Here is a 23,177-nt window from a genome sequence, read left to right as displayed (position 1 = left end):
GACGTCACTTGCGTTCCACCGCTGGAACGCAAGTTACGTCTTCAAGATGGCGTCCGCCAAGCCTAGCAGCACCAAACAGGCGGATTAGGTAAAGTATAAGACTGTAAAGGCAGTCTGTATCTTCATGAAGTCTGCGGTGGAAGGCAAGTAACGTCATCAAGATGGCTGCGCCAGCCTTGCTGCACCGGTACAGAGTAGTAGGTAAGGCAGAAGATACAGACTGCAAAGGCAGTCTGTATCTTTATAAATAGACTTCATGAAGATACAGACTGCCTTTACAGTCTGTATCTTCTACTTTACCTACTCCTCTGTTTCTTTGCAAGCAAGGCCGGGCGCCGCCATCTTGTTGACATCCCCTACGGCGCCCGGCCTTGCTTGCACAGAAACAGAGGAGTAGGTAAAGTAGAAGATACAGACTGTAAAGGCAGTCTGTATCTTCATAAATACACCTAGGGAAAGATAAACTTTTATATTAGGGACAGTGAAATTTAGATGATAGGTTCTCTTTAAAGGAGAAGTCCGGCGAAATTTTTTATTAAAGTATTGTATTGCCCCCCAAGAGTTATACAAATTACCAATATACACTTATTACAGGAAATGCTTACAAAGTGCTTTTTTCATTTCCCATATTAAGTGTATATTGGTGATTTGTATAACTTTTGGGGGGCAATACAATACTTTAATAAAATTTTTTTAACAGACTTCTCCTTTAATGAGATCCCCTCTGTACCTTCACACTATTATAACCCCCCCTCTTTCTCATGTAGTCATAATTCCCCCCCATCCTATTCCCCCATGTAGTCATAATACCCATCCTGTCTCCTCATGTAGTCATAATCCCCCCCATCCTAGACGCCCATGTAGTCATAATCCCCCATCCAGTGTCCTCATGTAGTCATAATCCCCCCATCCTGTGTCCCTCCCCCCATGTAGTCATAATCCCCCCATCCTGTGCCCCTGTGAAGTCATAATCCCCATCTTGTCTCATGTAGTCATAATCCCCCGTATGCTATGTCCCCATGTCATGTAGTCATAATCCCCATCCTGTCTCCTCATGTAGTCATAATCCCCCCATCCTGTGCCCAGTGGTAGTCATAATCCCCATCCTGTCTCCTCATGTAGTTATAATCCCCCCATCCTGTGCCCAGTGGTAGTCATAATCCCCATCCTGTCTCCTCATGTAGTCATAATCCCCCCATCCTGTGCCCAGTGGTAGTCATAATCCCCCATCCAGTGTCCTTGTGTAGTCATACTTCCTCCTGTAGCTCCCCTTCTGTGCCCACCTGTAGTCCCTCTCCTGTGTCCTCATAATCCACCTGTAGTTCCCCTGCTGTGTTCCCCTGTATTCCCCCTCCTCTGTCCTCATATTCCCCATGTAGTTCCCCTGCTGTGTTCCCCATCCTCTGTCCTCATATTCCCCCTGTAGACCCACTGTAGTCCCCCTCCTCTGTCCTCATAATCTCCCTGAAGTCCCTCTCCACTGTCTTCATAATCCTCCTCCTTTGCCCCCTCCAATGTCCCCCTGTAGTCCCCCATCTCCTGGATAAGTAAAAAAAAAAAATAGCCAGCTACTCACCTCACCAATGGCTCCCACGCTGCTGTGTCCTCCTGGATGCTTCCTGGTTCAGGCTGCACACTGATATCATGGAGCAGCCTGACCAGGAAGACAATACTGGCTGCTCCAGATCACTTTTAGAACGCAGGTCTAATGCAGGCTACGATCTAGAAGTGAATGGCACAGAGCAGAGTGCTGATGTTCCCCTGCTCTGAGCCTCCTGTCAGCTGTGGGTGCGCCCTTATAAGGACACAGACACAGCAGGGGCGCCAATACAGTGCAGGAGCAGGAATTCCGGCATCAGACTAGAGTTCCTGCTTCTGCACATATTCCCGGAATATCAATACAGGAGCACAGACATCAGTCTCTGTTACTGTAGTGAGTGGCCATGCATTTAATATAATACATGGACACTCACTGCGCCCCCTGTCATTCACCACAAGATGGCGCCCTAGGCCATCGCCTACCCCTGCCTACCCTTTGTCCCGGCCCTGGCCTCAGGGCAGAGCCTGATCAGCTTCTATAGCCAGGACATTGGAGGCCTTAGTAAGATCTCTGGTTGTCATGGCTACCATTGGGACTTTGCAGAGCCCCAGTGGTGAACAGAGGAAGATTTCTGCCTCTGTTAGCCCTGTTAAATGCTGCCTCTGTAACTGTATATTCATTTGTGGCAACTCAATGCTAAAATGGACGCACAGTTATGTTCATTTGCGGGAATGGGTTAAACAATGCAGCAAATGTCCCAAAATATCCAAGCTTTTCCACGTAAGGTTATATTGCACACTTGTTTTAGTAGATATTTGCATACATGAAAAGCAATATGTTCTTGTAAACTCTCATACAATGAACCACAGGACAGGTTTTTTTTTTGTTAGTGTTTAATGTTGTTGAGCAACAATGTAATACAATCAAAGACTATTTCTTATGCTCTGCTTCTAAAACAATAGATGTATTGATGGTTCTCTCTCACTAGATGGAGAAGTAAAATAGGCAAATTATATATCTCTGTACTGTATATATAAAAGGCAGGTCACCACTTTGGGTATTCTAACACTGAAAGAGCAACCCATCCTGGAATGTCAAAAAATGACAATAAAGGGACATTAGGTAGAGGTCCGATGGAATTGCCAGTGATGCAGAGTTCAGATGATGGTCTTCCTGACTGGTTTCATGGAATTATGTCAAGAAGGTAAGTGCAACGCCTGCCATATTATACTTGATTTTAAAGAGTTTATTGTGAAGGAGAAAAAGTAACACTTTTCCTCACTTCTGACCCTGTCGTCTGCATTCAAGATGTAAAAGAAATATTAAAAGCCAGTCTACAATACCCAAGACAGGTTCAGAAAAATACATCCTACACGCTCAGACCTTTGCTGGGAAAATTTGATAAATAAAGATTGTGAAAGAGACCTTTGCTGGGGAATATGTGGATCTAAAGATACACTTGTGCATACCCTTTGATCATGCCCTACAGTGACATCTTTCTGCAATAGTATCTCCAACATGTTACAACCGATTTTCCACCAATAGATCCTTCTCCCGCCCCAACTTGCACTACCCCTCATAGGCAAACATAATAAATACCTATACACCCTTCTCACAGGGTCTTACTATGTAAAGTTCATATTATTTAAAAACTCATAATTTATGTCAATTCTTTGGGTGGAGAGCAGAGGCACACGTGAAATACCATTGAAACAATGTGACAGGTGATAATCCAAACGGCTTCCGTGGCGCGGGCTCCGCTTGAAGATGTGCCACTTTTGCTCAGTGTAAACGGGCCCTTATGTAGAAAAAAAACAAAGAAAGTGGGGTTATAAAGGGGGTCGGGGTAAAGTATGGTTAAGGGGTGAGGGGGTTGTGTACATTTTTTAAATATATGAAATAATGTATAATGTGAGATTTTTTAAGTGGATCAGTATGAATATGCAGAATTTTATTTCAGAGACTGTGAAGAACTTCTGAAAAACAAGGATATAGGATATTTTATTATCAGATTGAGCCCAAGAACTTTTGGCTACATTCTATCCTATAAGTAAGTTTAATTTTCCACATTGCTAATGGTTTCAAGATACTCCATTATCTATAGCCAACATAATAGTCATAAGATTGTAAGAGAGGCTTCTTTTAGGAGTGAACAGGTAATTTTTATTTTTAAAACAGGGGCACTGTTTCCTCTAATCAGCTGGAGGTTCTATCACAGGCCACGCAGCCTATCTTCCTTCTACACTATGGTTCTCAGAAAGGCTGTTAGCATGCCCCACCTTGGCATTACACAAGGGTTTGCGTTATGTCACATAGTATTGGTCTTGTCCTGTACCTCTATAGGTTTTTGTGGCTGCTATGCCACTATTTCTCATAGAAAACAAAACCACTCTGGAAGTGTACAACATGAATATACTTAACGTGAACATAGGAGTACTTCTCCCAAAGGGGCACATTTGTTAATGTGCACCCCTGGCGTACACTACGGAGAAGGTGCAGATTTTTGCCCTTGTACTACAGGCAGAAGTCCCAGTTGCCTTCTTGGCAGACGGGCGTGGGGAGGTGACACAGCATTATCTGTATAGATATGATGTAGCCCACAATTTGTTGCGGATTTATTAGGTAATATGTGGGTGAGATTTGTAAATGCAGCAGATTTCCTGCATGGAAAACCAGTGAGCGGACATAACAGTAAAAAATAAAAAACACTTATCTCCTGGCTCCTGCGTTGTTTGCGGTGTTCTGAAACTGGAGAGAGGTTTTCCTTTAGGTGGAGATATTATCTATAGGCAGCAAGACAGTTCCAGTTGTGCTGTCATATCCTTGGAAAGCATTTCAGTAAATGCTCCCAGTTTAACACATTTGGAATTGATGTTATAGTTTAATGTCATTTATGTGCAATTCTCCTGCTTGTTTTTCTCTTGCATACTTCCTGCTCTCTCAGGATTACTGTAATATAATTGTGTTCTAACTTGCTAATGGTTTGGAGAATGATATTATCTGTGATATAGGAGACACTCAGGCTGACAGGCCAAACCATCCTAATACAATAATAACCTCTAAACGCTAAAGACACAAAGTTTTAAAGAAGAGTTCAGGTGGCATAGTGATGCAGCAGCTACGTGCAGCCAAAACAGACATTAGAAAGTGGTTGAAACTCTAAAAGATGCTAGTCTGCAATGTAATATATATTTATATATAAATATATATACTGACAGAGACGCAAGATTACGTATCTGTAAACATACGGACAGTATTAAGCCTAAAGAAAACAATAGCCTTTATTAATTTGTCTGTAATTATGGAAAAGACAATGAAATGTATGAATGTAGCCTTACTTGCAAGCAACCATATCCACAACATTAGTTCTATGCTTGTAAAAACCATGATGTCAAGTGGGCACGGAGCATTTTTCTTTGTATTTGTTGTGCACATAAAATTAGTGTAGTATAGATTAACTTTTGGCCTGTATTCACATAAAAGGAGTATATCTCTGCTGCTCCACAGAAGGTAACTACAGAATGCCATCTTGTTATTAACAGTGGATGTTCCATTGGGTAGTGGTAGTATTCTGTTGCTGTGGACAAACCGGGAGGATTTCATGTTCAGGGCCGGCCTTTGGGGTGTGCAACCTTATGGGTTGCACAGGGCGCATCACTCCCAGCCAGCTGGGGGGTGCTCTGGCAGACAGTCAGCTGCACACCTTACTGCTCTGGCAGACAGACATTCTGTCTGTATGCCAGAGCGCCCCCCCTAACTGGCTGCTTACCCTCCTTGCATAGTGGCTGGTTTGGGGCGCTCCTGAAGACAGTTCCGGGTAACTTTAGGTAAGCTCCGCCCCCGTTGACAAGACCAACCCCCCCCCCCTCGGCGCCTACCGTGGATACGGACTTTCCTTGCAGAGTGCACAGGGCCCTCACCATGACATCATCTTTGTCCCCCTCACCATGACATCTTCTGTACCCCCTCCTGTCTCCTTCCAAACCCCCATCAGTATCTCCACCTTAGCAGCCTCCATAATTTTATGTGGACACTGATGTGGTTGGGGATCTCAGACATTCGGAGGATTGTACAGCATTAGAGAAACATGGCTGCTTTCCTCTAGCACACAGCGCCACTCCTGTGCACAGGTGACACCAGGTATTGCAGCTCCCTCCAGTCTCTTCTCTGGGGCTGAGCTGCAATACCACAAACAACCTGGAGCGGCACGGTTTTATTTTTAAGAAAATTAAATGAAATCCTGTGATGTTTCTCACAGCTGAGGGTTTGCTACAACTCCATCCTGTGTGCAATGAGCCACACCATTCCGCAGCTGTGAGAGGTCCTAGGTGTGTACTTGTACTCTATTCCCTGACAGACAGCAGAGATACAGAAAAAAACTGCGACTATTAGAGAGTTCCAGCACTTTTTATACAATAATCTTTTTTTTTTATTCCCCTCCGACCTCGGGAGTCTTTGCTGCAGTCACTCGTGACCCCTCGGTGACTCTCAATTTAATCCACTGATTTGACATTAATTTTTGTCAGTGTGGGGTCATCTTCCTGTACGGCAGCGGCGGCTCCTAGTAGCTGAGGTACCGAACAGTCAGGGCGGTTCCCCGGGGAGCCAGGAGGGGACGATACTGAGCACTCTCTGATTGGTCACCAGGAGTGGCGATCGCCTGATGATAGACAAGGAGGTCACGTGGCGCCGTTGATAGGTTACCGGCTCTCTGTGTTATGGCGGGAGTCTGTGCGTCCTGTTATCCTGTATGGGCTGAAGTGGGTATGTGCCTGCTGTGGTGCTGATACAGTATCTTGTATAGTAGTCAGTATGGTGGAGGTCACCCAGCTTTCCCAGAATCTTGTACACAGTATGATGGCAGTCACCCAGTTTTCCCAGCATCTTGTAGTAAGTATGATTGAGGTCACCCAGCTTTACCAGCATCTTGTAGTAAGTATGATGGAGGTCACCCAGCTTTCCTAGCAACTTGTATAGTACTCAGTATGATGGAGGTCACCCAGCTTTCCCAGCATCTTGTAGTCAGTATGATGAAGGTCACCCAGCTTTCCCAGTATCTTATACTCAGTATGGTGGAGGTCACCCAGCTTTCCCAGTATCTTGTATAGTAGTCAGTATGATGGAGGTCACCCAGTATCTTGTACAAAGTATGATGGAGGTCACCCAGCTTTCCCAGTATCTTATACTTAGTATTATGGAGGCCACACAGCTTTCCCAGCATCTTGTAGTCAGTATGATGGAGGCCACCCAGCTTTCCCAGCATCTTGTAGTCAGTATGATGGAGGCCACCCAGCTTTCCCAGCATCTTGTACACAGTATGATGGCAGTCACCCAGCTTTACCAGCATCTTGTAGTAAGTATGATGGAGGTCACCCAGCTTTACCAGCATCTTGTAGTAAGTATGATGGAGGTCACCCAGCTTCCCTAGCATCTTGTATAGTACTCAGTATGATGGAGGTCACCCAGCTTTCCCAGCATCTTGTAGTCAGTATGATGAAGGTCACCCAACTTTCCCAGTATCTTATACTCAGTATGATGGAGGTCACCCAGCTTTTCCAGCATTTTGTAGTCAGTATGATGAAGGCCACCCAACTTTCCCAGTATCTTATACTCAGTATGATAGAGGTCACCCAGCTTTACCAGCATCTTGTAGTCAGTATGATAGAGGTCACCCAGCTAGATAGATACTGTAGATTTATAGGTAGATACCTAGATAGATAGATAGATAGATAGGAGATAGATAGGAGATAGATAGATAGAGAGATAGAGAGAGAGAGAGAGAGAGAGATAGAAATACAGCTAGATAGATAGAAGAGAGAAATAGGAGATAGATAGATAGTCTGTGTTACTAATAGGGGGTATCAACCAAGGTGGGGGCGCCAAAAGAAAGTTTTGCACAGGGCGCCATCCATCCTAAGGCCGTCCCAGTTCATGTTCCTGTGTGGGAGATATCTATGAACCTGGATCTATACTTTAAGAATAAAATCCACTCTATTGTCTTTTTTACAGAGGAAAAGACAGGTGTCGACATTTTGTTATAAACCAGTTATCAAATGGAGAATTGGCAGTATCGGGGGATTCTTATTCCCATGACAGTTTGCCTGCTTTGATATCTCATTTCCAAAATGCACCCATTGAGCCCTTTGGAGAGAAGCTGTCTTTGTGTTATATTAAGGTATGTTACCTGTATTTGTAAGTATGGTCATGCAAATAAGGGCACTTTGTGATGATACCACCATACAATTACCATATAGCGGTAATAAACCAATTATACACAGCCAATCTGCAGAGTATATATATTACAGTACAGTTACATCTAGTGACTCACTGGTGACATCTCTGATTTTAGACATTCACTCTCTTTTTCCTTTCCATTTGGTGCAGACAGATATGATGACATCTGACTACTGCGTAGGTATAATTTACCCCTCACTACTGCAGCCATTTCTAGCCTCTATAGCAACACAATAAATTCAGACCCTAGGTTAGACCCCTAAGTTTATTCAGACCCTAGACCAGACCCCTAAATTAAAGCGTATCTGTCATTTTAGGTGACGTTTCAAAATAATCTGCCATATCTGTGTACATGTGTGAAGATTAGAACTATATCTGTCTCTGAAAGCTAAATCTGGGCAGAGCCTAATGTCTTTGGCCAAGATAAAGCATTGCAGTGAAGAAATAAAGCTATCTACGCAGCAATCAGGGACGTCACTCAAGCCAGCATGACTGGAGAAGAGAAGGGAGACATTAATGTGATCGAAAAAGGCTAATTTACAGTTTGAGGCCAGGTTCACACTATGTAAAAACAATGGCCGTATTTCATAACAAATGCCGTAGTTGTGCAAGAAAACTGCCGCTATTTCACAAATTTTAGTTTGCACAACTACGGCCGTTGTTATGAAATATGGTTGTTGTTTTTACATAGTTTGACCCTGGCCTCGAGGTTGATTTTTCTGGATTGTGGCATCTATTTAACAGTCAGAAGACATTGTCTGACTGCTGGTCATCTGACCTATAAAGTACTGGGGGTTGTTTACATTGCTCTAGGGTGGTGACAGGCCCTCTTTAAAGTGTCACTGTCATTATAAAAAAGTTTTGACATGACAAAAAAAAAATGGTTGCACGCTGCTCTGTCTAATATAGAGACAAAAACAGAAAAATGCTACAGCAACCTGCAAGTGCAAGGACTTACCGTATACAGTGATCCCTCAACTTAAAATGGCCTCAGGATACAATATTTTCAACATACAATGGTCCATTCTGGACCATCGTAACTTGAGACCAGACTCAACACACAATGCTACAGACAGTCAGGATCTGCGGAACATGTAAATAACTAGATGATTAACCCCAAAAGGTCAAAGCCAATTTTCGTTTTTGCGCTTTTGCTTTTTCCACTTTATGTTTAAAAGGTCATAGCACTTGCAATTTTTCACCTAGAGACCCACATGAGCCCTTATTTTTTGTGACAACAATTGTACTTTGCAATGACAGACTTTATTTTCCCATAAAATATGCTGCGAAACCAGAAAAAAATCATTTGCGCTGTCAAATTGAAAAAAAAAAGGAATTTGTTTTCATCTCAGGGAGTTTCGTGTTTACACTGTTCACCCTGGGGTAAAACTGACTTGTTATATATGTTCCTCAAGTCATTACGATTACAACGATATGTAACATATATAACTTTTATTGTATCTGATGGCTTGTAAAAAATTCAAACCATTGTTAACAAATATATGTTCCTTAAAATCGCTCCATTCCCAGGCTTATAGCGCTTTTATCCTTTGGTCTATGGGGCTGTGTGAGGTGTCATTTTTTGCGCCATGATGTGTTCTTTCTATCGTTACCTTGATTGTGCATATGTGACTATTTGATCGTTTTTTATTACATTTTTTCTGCATTTGATCGGACCAAAAATGTGCAATTTTGCACTTAAGAATTTTTTTGCGCTGACGCCGTTTACCGTGCGAGATCAGGACAGGAATGTGATAATTTAATAGTTCGGGCGATTACGCGCGTGGCGATATTAAATATGTTTATTTATTTGTTTATTTATTTATTATTTATAAAATGGGAAAAGGGTGGTGATTTGGACTTTTATTATGGGAGGGGATTTTTTTATTAATAAAATTTTTTTTACTTTTTTTTTTACATTAACTAGAAGTACCCCTGGGGGACTTGTATATACACAGCACTGATCTCTTATAGAGATCAATGCTGTGTATATACACAGCAATGATCATTGAGATCTGTGATACATTGCTTTGGCCTGCTGCAGGCCAGTGCAATGTATTTCTGAGCGAGGATCAGCCTCATTGCGACGCTGAGCCTCGGCACGGGCATAAGGACAAATTTCCCATCGCAATCGCATCGTGGGGGGGAGATCCGACCCACTAGACACCAGGGACGTGCGGAGCAAAGCCTCTAAATGCAGCTGTCAGGTTTGACAGCTGCATTTAGAGGCTTAATTAGCCGGCGCGGCAACGGGACCCGTGCAGGCTAATAGAGGCAGTCCCTAGCTGCAGATATCAGCCGGGAGCATCACCGTTCAGAGCGGGCTCCTGGCGGGACCCGTCTCTGAACCCCCCCGCGGCACCATGACGTATCAGATACATCATGGGTCGCTAAGGGGTTAATCAAGGAAACTGGGCATTTTACTGGTAAAACCCCAGTATTAGTGAAATGCATGCACTGGTTGGCTGTCTGGTAGTGATTCTCTGAGTATAGTGTGATACTACATGCCTGTGCTGCTCTTTACCTGGGCCAGTTTTCCATAGAATTTTGGTCTCAACATACAATCGTTTCAACATCATGGTCGTCCTATTAATATCATATGTTGAGGGTATAATCGTACATACAATAAAAATCTGTTTAGACCCTTACTGATCCTGAGAAAGAGCCGGGGGAAGTGTAGTCCTCTCACATGATGAGTTGGACTCAAAATAAAAGTCAATGAGACCAACTCTTTTCACTGACACAGAGCTGGGAGAGAACTACACAGCAGATGAAAACGGATTTCTCCTGGCTTATTCTCACAAATGGTAAGGGACTAAACCCCTAGGCCTGGACTGGTCATAACTTTTGACATGTCACTTATTTTTGCCAAGGAGTCCAGCAGCATCCAATAAACTTCAAGTTGTTAAAGGTTTATTCCATCACCAAGGAAGATACAGCTGTATCTGTCTCAGTGATGGAATACATTTTTTCACATCTTGAAGCTAACTAGATGCTGTTGGACTCCTTTTTTATATTGTGTCTGCTGGTCAGTGTCGGGATAGCTGACCTTACAGCGTGCATCCCCTGCCTCTACTAAAGCGTTTTATCTGGAACTGGTCCCATAGTGCGGTCTCCTATTGATATGTCACTCTATCATGTGAAAAGTTTTTTTTATAACGGCAGTGACACCTTGAAGGGAATCTGTCACTAGGTTTATTCTGCCTTAAATGAGGGCAGCATAAACTAGTGACAGAAATGCTGTATTACTTACATCATTCTGTTCACCCATTCTCCTAATATGTAGGAGAATGGGGTTCTTGCCACACCCCTTACCCCTTCTGGCCTCCAGCTGCTGATTGGCCAATCATCAGCTGGTTGGCAATGTTTTCTGCTACTCATTAATATCCAGGACTATGAACCAATGTAGAGGGCTCTCTAGAAGCGGGTGGTATGTTGCAAACACTGTGGAGACATATGACTTATGCACCTATATAGATTGTACATCAACATTTATTACTTAAATTCATATATCATGTTTGGTCTGAATCTCATCAGTCGATCATCGCTGTAAAAAACCTTGTATAGGTCAAACTTGTAATAGAAAACAATCTAGATACATAGAAAATACATAAAAATCCTAACTAGTATAAAGATAAAAAAAAGGTAGAACAGTGGAAGAGTAAAAATCTATATGATAAAATCTATGTGTATGGGGAGCCTAGTGAAGTTACCTGCGCCGGGCCCAGCGCAGGCAGCTCACCTGAATGAATTTAGCAGTAGTCCCGAATCTCGAGGTCTGGCATGAGCTCGTATCGCTGTATAGCCGTTAAAATAATTATATTAGTGTCCTGGTTAGATGGTTTTGCTTTTCAGGTTATACACATTGAAGGTAAGATAAAGTGATACTTGAATGACAAATGGTGGGATGTCCACCTCTCACCCTGTTGGTGGTAGCTCTCACGGTCCGATATGGTATTGTAGCGGTAGTCCGTGTCTCAGTCAGTTCGGCTTCTTTGAGATCCGTGCAGTTGAGATCTGATTCAGCACAGTGAGCTATCTCGTGCTGTTTGCGGCGTCCGCATGCATGTGAGCGCGCGCTCTTACTAACTGCCGCTTGGTTTGAATGTCCAGGCAGATACGGCTTAAGTTCGGGATCTATACTCCAAAATCAGTAAGTTTTAAAAGGCTCTGTTATCCTTGATTCTTGAACGCGTTTCAGGAGGTCTACTTGCTCCTTTCCTCAGCAAAGAACTTTGGATAACCCTAGTGCAACCATATCAGTTTGGACTTTATATCTGTTCCAAACATATCTACAAGACCCGTACTGGATCGTTCCGGATGATTTTGCCATGTTTTTCAAATCACTTTGTGCCATATAGTTATTTTGTATAGTCACTTGTATCCCATATAAAACTATATAAATAGGTACATAACCTGGTACGTTAGACTGGATGTTTTCTTTATTTCTTTTGGTGTACTCCACTCGACATGGAGTCAAGATAGGAGTGCTTATCCGAACCTATGAAGGGATGGGTATCTCCTTGTGTGTGGGTACATACATGGATACAATGTGTGCGTCGGGGGTATTACCGACGGACGGTACAATGCCAGACTGTTTCATCAGTGCCTGGACCGCCCCCTGGTGACTCCCGTCGCTCTATTAAGATTCACCTATTCATTTATTCACTTATTCATTTATTCTTCTGGTTTTTCCTATATATGTATGCGGGTGTATCTATCTATTTATTTATATATATGTATATATGTTTAGATGTACATGTATGTGTAAGTTGATGTGAATTCATGTCATACATGGCTCACAAACTGGGGCTAGCTTTAGTGGACATAGTGGAACCAACCCACTTAGTCCATAATATACATCGATCAGCAGCACCATTATTCTGATTCATCAGAATCAGAACTCACACAGGAGAGAAGCCATATTGGAAAACTGATCTACTGGAATTAGAACTCACACAGGAGAGAAGCCATATTGGACAACTGGACATACAGAATTCACACAAGGGAGAAGCCACACCTGCACACCGAGGATGTGAAATATGTATACCCCCACATCTATTCTAAAGATGGACTCCACAGGATCATGTTGGAACATAGAGGGAATTCAACAACAAAACTATCCATGTATGTACCCACACACAAGGAGATACCCATCCCTTCATAGGTTCGGATAAGCACTCCTATCTTGACTCCATGTCGAGTGGAGTACACCAAAAGAAATAAAGAAAACATCCAGTCTAACGTACCAGGTTATGTACCTATTTATATAGTTTTATATGGGATACAAGTGACTATACAAAATAACTATATGGCACAAAGTGATTTGAAAAACATGGCAAAATCATCCGGAACGATCCAGTACGGGTCTTGTAGATATGTTTGGAACAGATATAAAGTCCAAACTGATATGGTTGCACTAGGGTTATCCAAAGTTCTTTGCTGAGGAAAGGAGCAAGTAGACCTCCTGAAACGCGTTCAAGAATCAAGGATAACAGAGCCTTTTAAAACTTACTGATTTTGGAGTATAGATCCCGAACTTAAGCCGTATCTGCCTGGACATTCAAACCAAGCGGCAGTTAGTAAGAGCGCGCGCTCACATGCATGCGGACGCCGCAAACAGCACGAGATAGCTCACTGTGCTGAATCAGATCTCAACTGCACGGATCTCAAAGAAGCCGAACTGACTGAGACACGGACTACCGCTACAATACCATATCGGACCGTGAGAGCTACCACCAACAGGGTGAGAGGTGGACATCCCACCATTTGTCATTCAAGTATCACTTTATCTTACCTTCAATGTGTATAACCTGAAAAGCAAAACCATCTAACCAGGACACTAATATAATTATTTTAACGGCTATACAGCGATACGAGCTCATGCCAGACCTCGAGATTCGGGACTACTGCTAAATTCATTCAGGTGAGCTGCCTGCGCTGGGCCCGGCGCAGGTAACTTCACTAGGCTCCCCATACACATAGATTTTATCATATAGATTTTTACTCTTCCACTGTTCTACCTTTTTTTTATCTTTATACTAGTTAGGATTTTTATGTATTTTCTATGTATCTAGATTGTTTTCTATTACAAGTTTGACCTATACAAGGTTTTTTACAGCGATGATCGACTGATGAGATTCAGACCAAACATGATATATGAATTTAAGTAATAAATGTTGATGTACAATCTATATAGGTGCATAAGTCATATGTCTCCACAGTGTTTGCAACATACCACCCGCTTCTAGAGAGCCCTCTACATTGGTTCATATTCATTCATCCATTTATATCCTGTGAGCGCTGGGATAGTGGTGCACTCGAAGAGGGTGGATTCCATCCGTAGGGGTTAGGTGAAGCAGACCTCCACTATTTTATGTTTAATATCCAAGACTACTGGGCTCATGCACATAATGAAGAGGACTACTTATTGTCCATTGTATTCAGGAGGATATCTCTGGATCAGATGAACAGATGTAAGTGACACATCATTCTGCCCAGCTTCACTGTCGCTAGTTTATGCTACCCTTACATAGGACAGCATAAACCTGCTGACAGGGTCTCTTTAAACACTTTGTGGTTTGTTGATCATTTTATGATATTACTCATACACTTTTTTTCAGTTTTACTAATCAAAATGATTATAAACATAAATAATTTTACAGTTTTCTGAAAATAACAAATATGACAACATTCAAGGACCAAATTCAAAGACAGAAAAATCTGTTTCTCAGCATAAAGCAGGACTTCCTAAAAATAAAGGTGACAATAACCGGAATGGACAAAAGAAGCAAACTGTGACCAGTGCACAGGTACATTTAATAACTTCCATAGTGTAGTAGCTACGTGTAATAGCGATGTGTGGCCAACAGCTAATGATTTAACAAACAGTTAATACATTACCTGTCCACGCTCCCGCTCTTCTCCTGTGTTCTGCATGCATCCTGGCACCCTGGCTGTAGCTGCAGAGTGGTCTCTAGGTCGCTAGGTAATGTATTAATTGTTTGGGCAAAGGCTGCATGGACATCGTTAACAATGTCTGTGCAGCCCTTGCTAGACAATTATCGGGCCCTGTAATAGGCCTTGTAAACGAGCGCCAATCTAGCAGATCGGTGCTCGTTTACAATATTGATCAGGCCTTCAACGGCCCATGTATTAGTACCCTAAGGAAAAACACTCTAAATCATAAGCTAGTGGGGATACAGCAAGAAAAATGCTGTAGAGATACTAGAACAGACCTTTCAAAGAACTGCCCTCAAAAGATACAGAAGTAGAAAGATTTCTGGTGGAATTGGCTCTATGGAAGTTTAATGACTAATTATGAGTAGAAGGTAACAGTCTATTTTATCCCAGTAAGATTTGTGAGTTTTAGGAGCTCTGCAGCCTCTATTAGGCCTGGAAAATTAAATACGCTCTCCTGTTTCTTAACGGAAGCAAGTTACACTTGGGAGAGATACCCGACTGTCTTAGGTCAGTACACAGAAAAAACACAAGGGTGATTATCAGTATGCAGGGCAGGGAAATCCCCATTATTGTGCTGCTGACAGGACATAAGGAAAATAATATTTGTATCGTACCTTGCTACTAAAGGATTGCAATGCTTATTTGTTACAAAAAGTATCATTTCTTTAATGTGTTTTAGAAGTAAACACATATATGTTTAGCAGCCATTAAATGGTGGCTCGAATACTATTATAACCAGTACGTATAGTAATATAAGGTAAAAAATCTTTCTAGGACTTTGCCCCACCATTGCCAGAGAGAAACACTGGTCTATCTGAATATAATGAGGAGGAGGAGCAAATCTATGCAAAGCCTAAAAAAGAGGCAAATGGAAAGTCATATTCTCCGGGTGCTAATAAAGATGTTCATTATTCTCTGGTAAAAGAAGCACAAGTCAATCAGAAGAATATCACAAAGATGAATCCCCAAAATGTGCTTTATTCTGAGGTTAAGTTTGACCATGGTTTACCCTCAGCCTTGGGGCACTTACAAAGCACACCACAGTCCTTAAGTCAAGAAGCGCTTAAATTAGCAGCGGAGAGTGGAAATCCCAGGCTGATATCTGGCTTGAAGGGACTTTCAGGATGTGAGGTTCTGGAGATGAGGTTTGCAAGCTCTGTTCAGACAGTTAACAGTAAAACAATAAGTGGTCCATTCTCACACGGAAGGGCTGAATGTCCTGGCAGTTCATTCTTGTTTCCTACTGCAGTATCTGACCCAGACGCCGAAGACACCTATGCACAAATACCCTTTGGAGAACACCTCTACACAAATGAATACCACACAGTAGACAAGATATCAAATTACTCTATGTGCACTACTAACTCCTATGATCAGATGTCCACATGGACTTCCAAAGAGATTACTTCTAAAGAAGTTAACAAGAAAGTGGCCCAAGCAAACGCAGCACAAGACAATCAATATGAAACCGTATCAAGGGATTTTACAAAGCTAGCTGTCAGAAAACAGAATGTTGCCAAGGTATGCGTATTATTAGCTTTGTGCTCTTGCTAAAAAGAGCATCTAATGATGGGTTTCTATTCTGTATTGATTTGAAGGTTTACAGATAGTGGCAAATCCTGTATATCTCATATTGCAAGGTATCTTTGGTTTACAGACAGGCCTAAAGTATTTGAACCTCTGTAGTCTGTATTTTGGGCCTTGTAGTGTCACTATATTGTCTACCTTTCATGTCAGCAATACCCTGTAGTTATATAGAAATTAGTCACCTTATAAGGCTGGGTTCACACTACGTATATTTCAGTCAGTATTGTGGTCCTCATATTGCAACCAAAACCAGGAGTGGATTAAAAACACAGAAAGGATCTGTTCACACAATGGTGAAATTGAGTGGATGGCCGCCATGTAACAGTAAATAACTGCCATTATTTCAATATAACAGCCGTTGTTTTAAAATAACAGCAAATATTTTCCATTAAATGGCGGCCATCCACTCAATTTCAACATTGTGTGAACAGATCCTTTCTGTGTTTTTAATCCACTCCTGGTTTTGGTTGCAATACTGACTGAAATATACATATACTGACTGAAATATACGTAGTGTGAACACAGCCTAATTATGTAATCCCTAAAAAAATACTCAGATTTAGTTATACAAGGGGAATATTTTTGGGGAATATTCATCAGGTTAATTGGTGCGATAAAAACAGTTATATATATATATATATATATATATGTAATATATTTCTTTATTCTTTCACAGGTTGAAAAGCAGAAAAGGTTCATTTTTGGGGACAAGAAGAAATAACAGCATTATTTGAAGTAGAATTACCATTTTTAGAGAAAAGATGCCTCTACTTGTTTGTATTTTGTGTTTGCCTCCTTTTGAAGTATTAGAGAAACATATTTAAAAAATTAGGAAATTCACAAAACAAAAACACAGAAGCAATGCTTAAAATTGCCCTATTCTAACCCCAGAAATATTTGTGATTTTTCTGTCTTTAACGTTGTCAGGGCTCATTTTTTGCACTTTGATCTGTAGTTTTTATTAGTACCTGTTTGGGATATATATATATATATATATATATATATATATATATATATATATACTGTATGTATATATATATATATATATACATATATATATATATATATTTAAATATATAATGTTTTTATAATTTTCTGGCATGTGATGCGGGCAAAAATCAACAATTCTTGTGTTTGCTTTTTTTTCCCAATGCAAACATGTTTCAGGCCGGGTTCACACTACGTATAACACCGAGCGTTCTGGTGTTACTGAAGATCTTAATTTCTGGTGAATTCGGATGCGGGCACTTCCATGTGAACCCGCATCCCAATTCACCACTGCACACAACAGAGCTTGCGGCTAGAGCCGCGCGCTCCATTGTGTGAACTGACATGTTCTGTGCGCCCGCTAGTCAATGAATAGCGGCCGCAGAAAACTGACATGTCAGTTTTTAGTGCGGCCGAATGGAATCCCGGCCGGAGCGTATACTGTGTGTATACACTCCGGCCAAGATTCCATTCATTCACATACAACAACAGCCGTGATTTATGCAAAACATACGTTGTGTGAACATAGCTTCACTGTGCGGATTGATAACATTATATTTAATACTTATAAGATTGCTGCGTGCTGCAATATGTTACTTTTTCCAGGAATTTGTATTTGCAAATGGGAAAAAGGGAGTTATTTACATTTTATTTAAAGAGAATTTTTTTTAAAAACTTTCACTAAAATTTCTTATTTATTCTCATTTTTTTTTTAAATGTCCTTCTAGGGGACTTATATTAACAATTATTCAATTGCTTATACTGCTCAGTGCAGTGCTATTAAGGCCTTATTACACAGACAGATTTATATGACAGATCATTGAAGCCAAAGCAAGGAATGGATTTTAAAAGGATTTGAAGAAGAGATCTCAGTCTTTCCTCTATGACCTGTTCTCTGTTTATAGTCAGTTCCTGGCTTTGGCTTCAATAATCTGTCACATAAATCTGTCTGTGTAATAAGGCCTTTACACACTGCACTGATCTGTAAAATCAGGACTCTAATAGTAGTCTGCCTAAGGGCCCATTACAGAGTGTTATGGTGCATTTACACAGACAGATTTATCTGACGGATCTTTGAAGCCAAAACCAGGAACAGACTATAAACAGGGATCAGGTCATAAAGGAAAGACTGGGATCTATCCTCTATTCAAATCCATTCCTGGCTTTGGCTTCCAAAATCTGTCAGATAAATCTATCTGTGTAAACGAACCCTTAAGGTCCATTTACACAGAAAGATTATCTGACAGATTTTCTGCCAAAGATTTGAAGCCAAAACCAGGAACAGACTATTAACAGGGGACAGGTCATAAAGGAAAGACTGAGATTTCTCCTCTTTTCAAATCCATTTCTGGCTTTGGCTTCAAATCTTTGGCAGATAATCTTTCAGTGTAAATGGACCCATAATCTGCCAAATCAGGCCAATTTAGGAGATTATAGCTCCATGTAATAAAGACAACGATCAGTCGATGACAACCGTCATTGGCTGATCATGTCTTCTGGTCATGACCTAAAATGATCAGCCGACGATTGCGCATCGCTATGTGTAATAGCAATGCGTGGGTGATGACTGTGTAAAGAAAATAATAAAGTTTATAAACACCTGTCCACACTTCCTAGTGCTTCTGCCCACTCCCCAGTGTCTTTCTGGCTTCTGTCCATTGTCCACAGCCGCTGATGGAGCTTCAGAGCCGTTCTCTAAAGTGACAGGCTGCTCAGCCAAGGTATGTATTTACTTTATTATTTCACACTAAAGGCAAGGGCTAGACAGACATCCTTAACAATGTCTGTGCAGCCCTTGCTGCAGGATAGTTGAGCTGTGTATTAGGCTCCGAAAACGAGTGCTGATCTAGCAGATTAGCGTTTGTTTAGGGCTGATGGGGCCGTGTAATATGGACCTAAGGCAAAATCTATTAGTAGAGTTAACCAGGGAGTAATAGGGCCTTCAAAGGCCTCTGGCTGCCATATTAACCCATCGACCTGATAAAGGGCGAAGCAGCTCTTTTGAAATGCGTTGTTGTGGTGTCCCACTAGGAGTGTTGCAATTGTATACACCTTTCGCAAAAGTATGTACTTTGTGTTATTACATGTCGCTGTATTATGTATGTGTATATGAAAGCTGCATAGCTGAAGGATCGCAATGGGTTATTGTTTTCTGTATGTCACCTGAATCTGTAGAATCTAGCTTTCTTCTTTCCTATCATCTCCTCTCTTTCTTTCTCTATTGCACTCTTTCACCCACACACAGTGCACCTAACACGCTGGGGAGGAAGTGAGTGACACAGGAGACAGGAAGAGTAGGTCAGTCTTAGCTAGTACCCCGCATGGGAAGGATGCAAGATCAACCAACTTCTTCACTTGTTACATTCCAAAGCACTATGCAGTGTTAAACTCCTCTTAGGAGAGAACAAGCTAGAGACAACCTCAACCCACGCAGTGGACAAGGAGAAGTCACAGAGCAGGACAGTACCCACAATAGAGCCAAAGAGCTAGGAACTGATTCGAACAGACAGGGCTGATTCTGGGTTTTCCGCCGCCTGAGGAGAACCTTAGACAGCCGACCCCCATCGACCCCGGCACTTACCACAGCCTGGAGGGGGATGAGAGCTGCTGGGTGACGTTGCGGGAGCCTGGCGGAACATGGGGGACAGCAGTGAGCGTGGGCGGCGGGACAGGTGAGCGGCTGCAGGGCTGCTGTCATTTGTCAGTGAACAATCAGTGTCAGTTAACTAAAATCAGAGCAGAGGGAACTTTTTGCTGCCCCCTGCAAGACCTCAGAATCTGCAGCCTGAGGTGGAATGCTCATTCCGCCTCATGGCAGAAGCGGCCCCGCAGACAGAGCAAAGTTGCAGTACGCCTAGGAACTTTGTCTCACAGCGCGGGTGTCAGCAGGGAACCCTCAGCATTCCGCTCATCCCAGGTAACAAGGTCTGGGGCCTGTGTCACCCATTCGGAAGGTTCAGCCAATCTAGTGGGCATAAGGTGGTGTGAAGACTGAAGTCAAAGGTCAATAAGACCTCCGGGGGTACACCACATTGTCCTTTAACAAGAATAAATTCTTTATTATTTTAAAATCCATATTTTAATCCTTCACTCTGAGTATCTGTGTCACGACTATGCCTGATAAACTCTTGGTTTCAAGCTCTGGCTTTCAGCTAAGGCTGTTGCAGCAGAAGTTACGTTTTCGCTAGTTGTCCTCGTGTCTATATTTCAATATTGTGAACATAGTTTGTTTCTGCTTAGGCTTAATTGATTCAGGTTATTCCCATTCATTCTCTGGGAAGATTTCTTCCAGCAATTGTATAGGTAACACCCTGCCTAGCATAGTAACTGAAAGCCTGTTCGTCCTCTCTGGTTCGTTTTCCTGCTCCAATCACCTCTGTGACTGGGACCTTGTATTATGTAAAACTCTTTTCCATTTCCTATGCCTGAGGCCTGCTATAGGATTTCACTTGTGTGCCTATATTCGCTGTACTCTGTGCTAGCTATCTTTTCTCATTGGTTTCCTGACTTTGGCTTGTGCCCCACTACAAGCTTTGCCTATTGATTTGGCCTGTTATTTTGGTCCTCTGGTTTTTTCTTCTTTGCGTTTTTGCCTTATTATTGCTTGGCAACTTTGTGCCAGTATCTGACTCTCCTGGTTTTGAACCTAACTAGCTTACCACCCGCCATTGTGTATTTTTGTCCTTGTCTCGTTATTGCCTCGTATTTGTCTTGTGTGCTGTAACACCTATTGTATCAGTGCAGGAAATGTCTCCAAGTTGTACCGTGCCCCTTAGGACACATTGAGTCAAGTAGGTAGGGACAGTGGGCGTTCAACACCATCAGGGCTGCACTTGTCTCTGTGTCTTATGTGTTTACCCTGACCAGTCTTGACAGTCTGATAGACCATTTTCTCCAATTGTGTTCCATGATATTGTACATAGGACACACAAAAATGGTGGACTTCATTGTAAGGATCACATGATACTTGTGCAGCAGAGGAATTATTGCCAGCTGTCCTTTAGGTAGCAAACATGATTGTGTAGCTTACTGTAAAAGGCACTAAATATCAAACCCTTTATCGCCTTGCTGTGTTACAAGACCCTCAATATATTTAGAGTATCCTGTGTTGTTTTTAGTTCCTTATGTTAGACAGTTATACCATGTCACATTATGTACTTCTTGCAAGATATTATTTGTGCAAACTATTTAAAGAGGTTTTACAGGAAAAATGCATTGCGTAGTTCCACTATGGCTCCCATGATGACTAGATAAAAATAAAATAAAAAAAACAAACTCACTTCTCACACACTGCCCCATTGCTCCTCTCCTGGTGCACGCTCTCCTTTTCTGTCTTCCAAGATAAGCAGTTTGTGTTACAGATTCTGACTGTGCTGCACTCTACCCCAGCATTTACACTGTACTGTTAAAGTATATACAGGACAATAAATACTGGATTCTTGTAAACTAAATAAGTCGGGTGCATAATAGCTGTTTTGTAAATCTTATGTTACTCTTTGAAATAGGTTTTAAGTGGTTCAGTTGTTAATTAAAAATGTAAGGTGCATGGGGGCCTAAGGATACATTCAGCAAGTACCCCTGGAGCTTGTCTGGCACACAAGCTGAATGTATGGTTAGGTTAAAGAAGCCTTCCCCATTATTTTATTTATCTGTACCTTTGCTGCAGGCTGGCACATATAACAGCAGTTATTGTCCTAAAAAAACAACTTTTAAACTTGCAGCCCTGTGTCAAATTGGCGTGGCCTAGAGTTTGCAACGCCTGTGCCCTAGGACTGTGACACCTGTCCTTTCTTCCTTCCTGCCCTCATCATCATTAGGAACGCCCCTAGAGGGATTTCTTCTATTCTTCACTTGTCTAAGCAGTGAACATCGTTAAGGCACCTATGCACTGTTTAGACAAGTGATGAATAGGGGAAATCCTGTCTAGGGCATTTCTAATGATGAAGATGGCAGAGAGAAAGAAAGGAAGAAAGGAGAGGCGTTGCAGGCCTAGGGCACAGACATTCTAGGCCAAGCTAATTTGACACAACACTGCAAGTTTAAAAGTTGTTTTTAGGATAATAACTGCATCACCTGCCTAATGCCGACAGAGCTTGGATTAAATGCAGCTATCCAACAGTACAAACGTTTAGGGGGGGCAGAGTGTGGGTACAGAGTTGCTTTAAAGGGAATTTGTCAGCTGAAATTCAGGGTTTTAACGGCTGACACCATTTGATAGCTGTTAGAATTAGGAGACAAATTGTATCTTTCCTATATCCATCTGTGCTTCCAGAACGTAGAAAAATGGTTTTACTCTTCAGTGAAAAGCTCCTTATGTACAAGTGCTGAGGGCTGTAACATATTACCCTCATTCCTATCCTTGCTTGACTGTTACTTGACAGTCAGTTAGTGTCAAGGATGCTAGAGGGAGTGAGGAAGTGTTACAGCTTGCACCAGATGAGGAGCTCGGGAAAGCCTCTTAGACCCCTTTAGGAATCCTGCACATACGCTATTGCGAAGCTGTTCCTCCTCACTGCCTCAGTGCTTTTCAGCTATGCAATGGCCCATGCTCAGGTTTAACTTCTGCTGGTTTCCTGAGATCTGACCCATGCACTTAATATGCTACCCTTGGGGGTGTAACGGGCAGCGATTTACTGCAGATGGGGTTACTTTTTTTTTTTTTTTTTTTCACTGTACATTTTATAGCAAAATGATAGGAGTCACAAGAAAGTACAACTAGGCCAACAAAAAAAAACAAGCCCTCTTACAGCTTAGTATATATAAAAGTTATGAGTTTTAGAAGGCAAGGAGGAAAAGAATAAAAACTCAAAATGCCAAAGTAAACTTGGACATGAAAGGGTTAAAGAAAAAATAAACAACAATCATA

At 41.9% G+C, this 23,177-nt stretch overlaps 1 protein-coding gene across 1 annotated transcript; it reads left to right on the top strand.

The window, feature by feature from the left end:
* Window positions 1-2,620: 2,620 nt before the first annotated feature.
* Window positions 2,621-17,295, top strand: LOC138777849 (uncharacterized). The gene is made up of 6 exons (XM_069956340.1): window positions 2,621-2,744; window positions 3,501-3,590; window positions 7,550-7,715; window positions 14,440-14,586; window positions 15,512-16,258; window positions 17,001-17,295. The coding sequence occupies exons 1-6, from the start codon at window positions 2,632-2,634 to the stop codon at window positions 17,043-17,045; spliced, it is 1,308 nt and encodes a 435-aa protein (XP_069812441.1). The 5' UTR covers window positions 2,621-2,631; the 3' UTR covers window positions 17,046-17,295.
* Window positions 17,296-23,177: the final 5,882 nt, after the last annotated feature.

Source organism: Dendropsophus ebraccatus, chromosome 1, assembly GCF_027789765.1.
Source record: "Dendropsophus ebraccatus isolate aDenEbr1 chromosome 1, aDenEbr1.pat, whole genome shotgun sequence".
NCBI lineage: Eukaryota > Metazoa > Chordata > Amphibia > Anura > Hylidae > Dendropsophus > Dendropsophus ebraccatus.
This window is presented reverse-complemented; position numbering and strand designations above follow the sequence as displayed.

Coding starts and splice junctions, on each gene's coding strand:
- LOC138777849 (XM_069956340.1), top strand. CDS start 2,632: ATGTCAAAAAATGACAATAAAGGGACATTAGGTAGAGGTCCGATGGAA. Junction 2,745..3,500: donor CATGGAATTATGTCAAGAAG/GTAAGTGCAACG, acceptor ATTTTATTTCAG/AGACTGTGAAGAACTTCTGA. Junction 7,716..14,439: donor TGTCTTTGTGTTATATTAAG/GTATGTTACCTG, acceptor ATAATTTTACAG/TTTTCTGAAAATAACAAATA.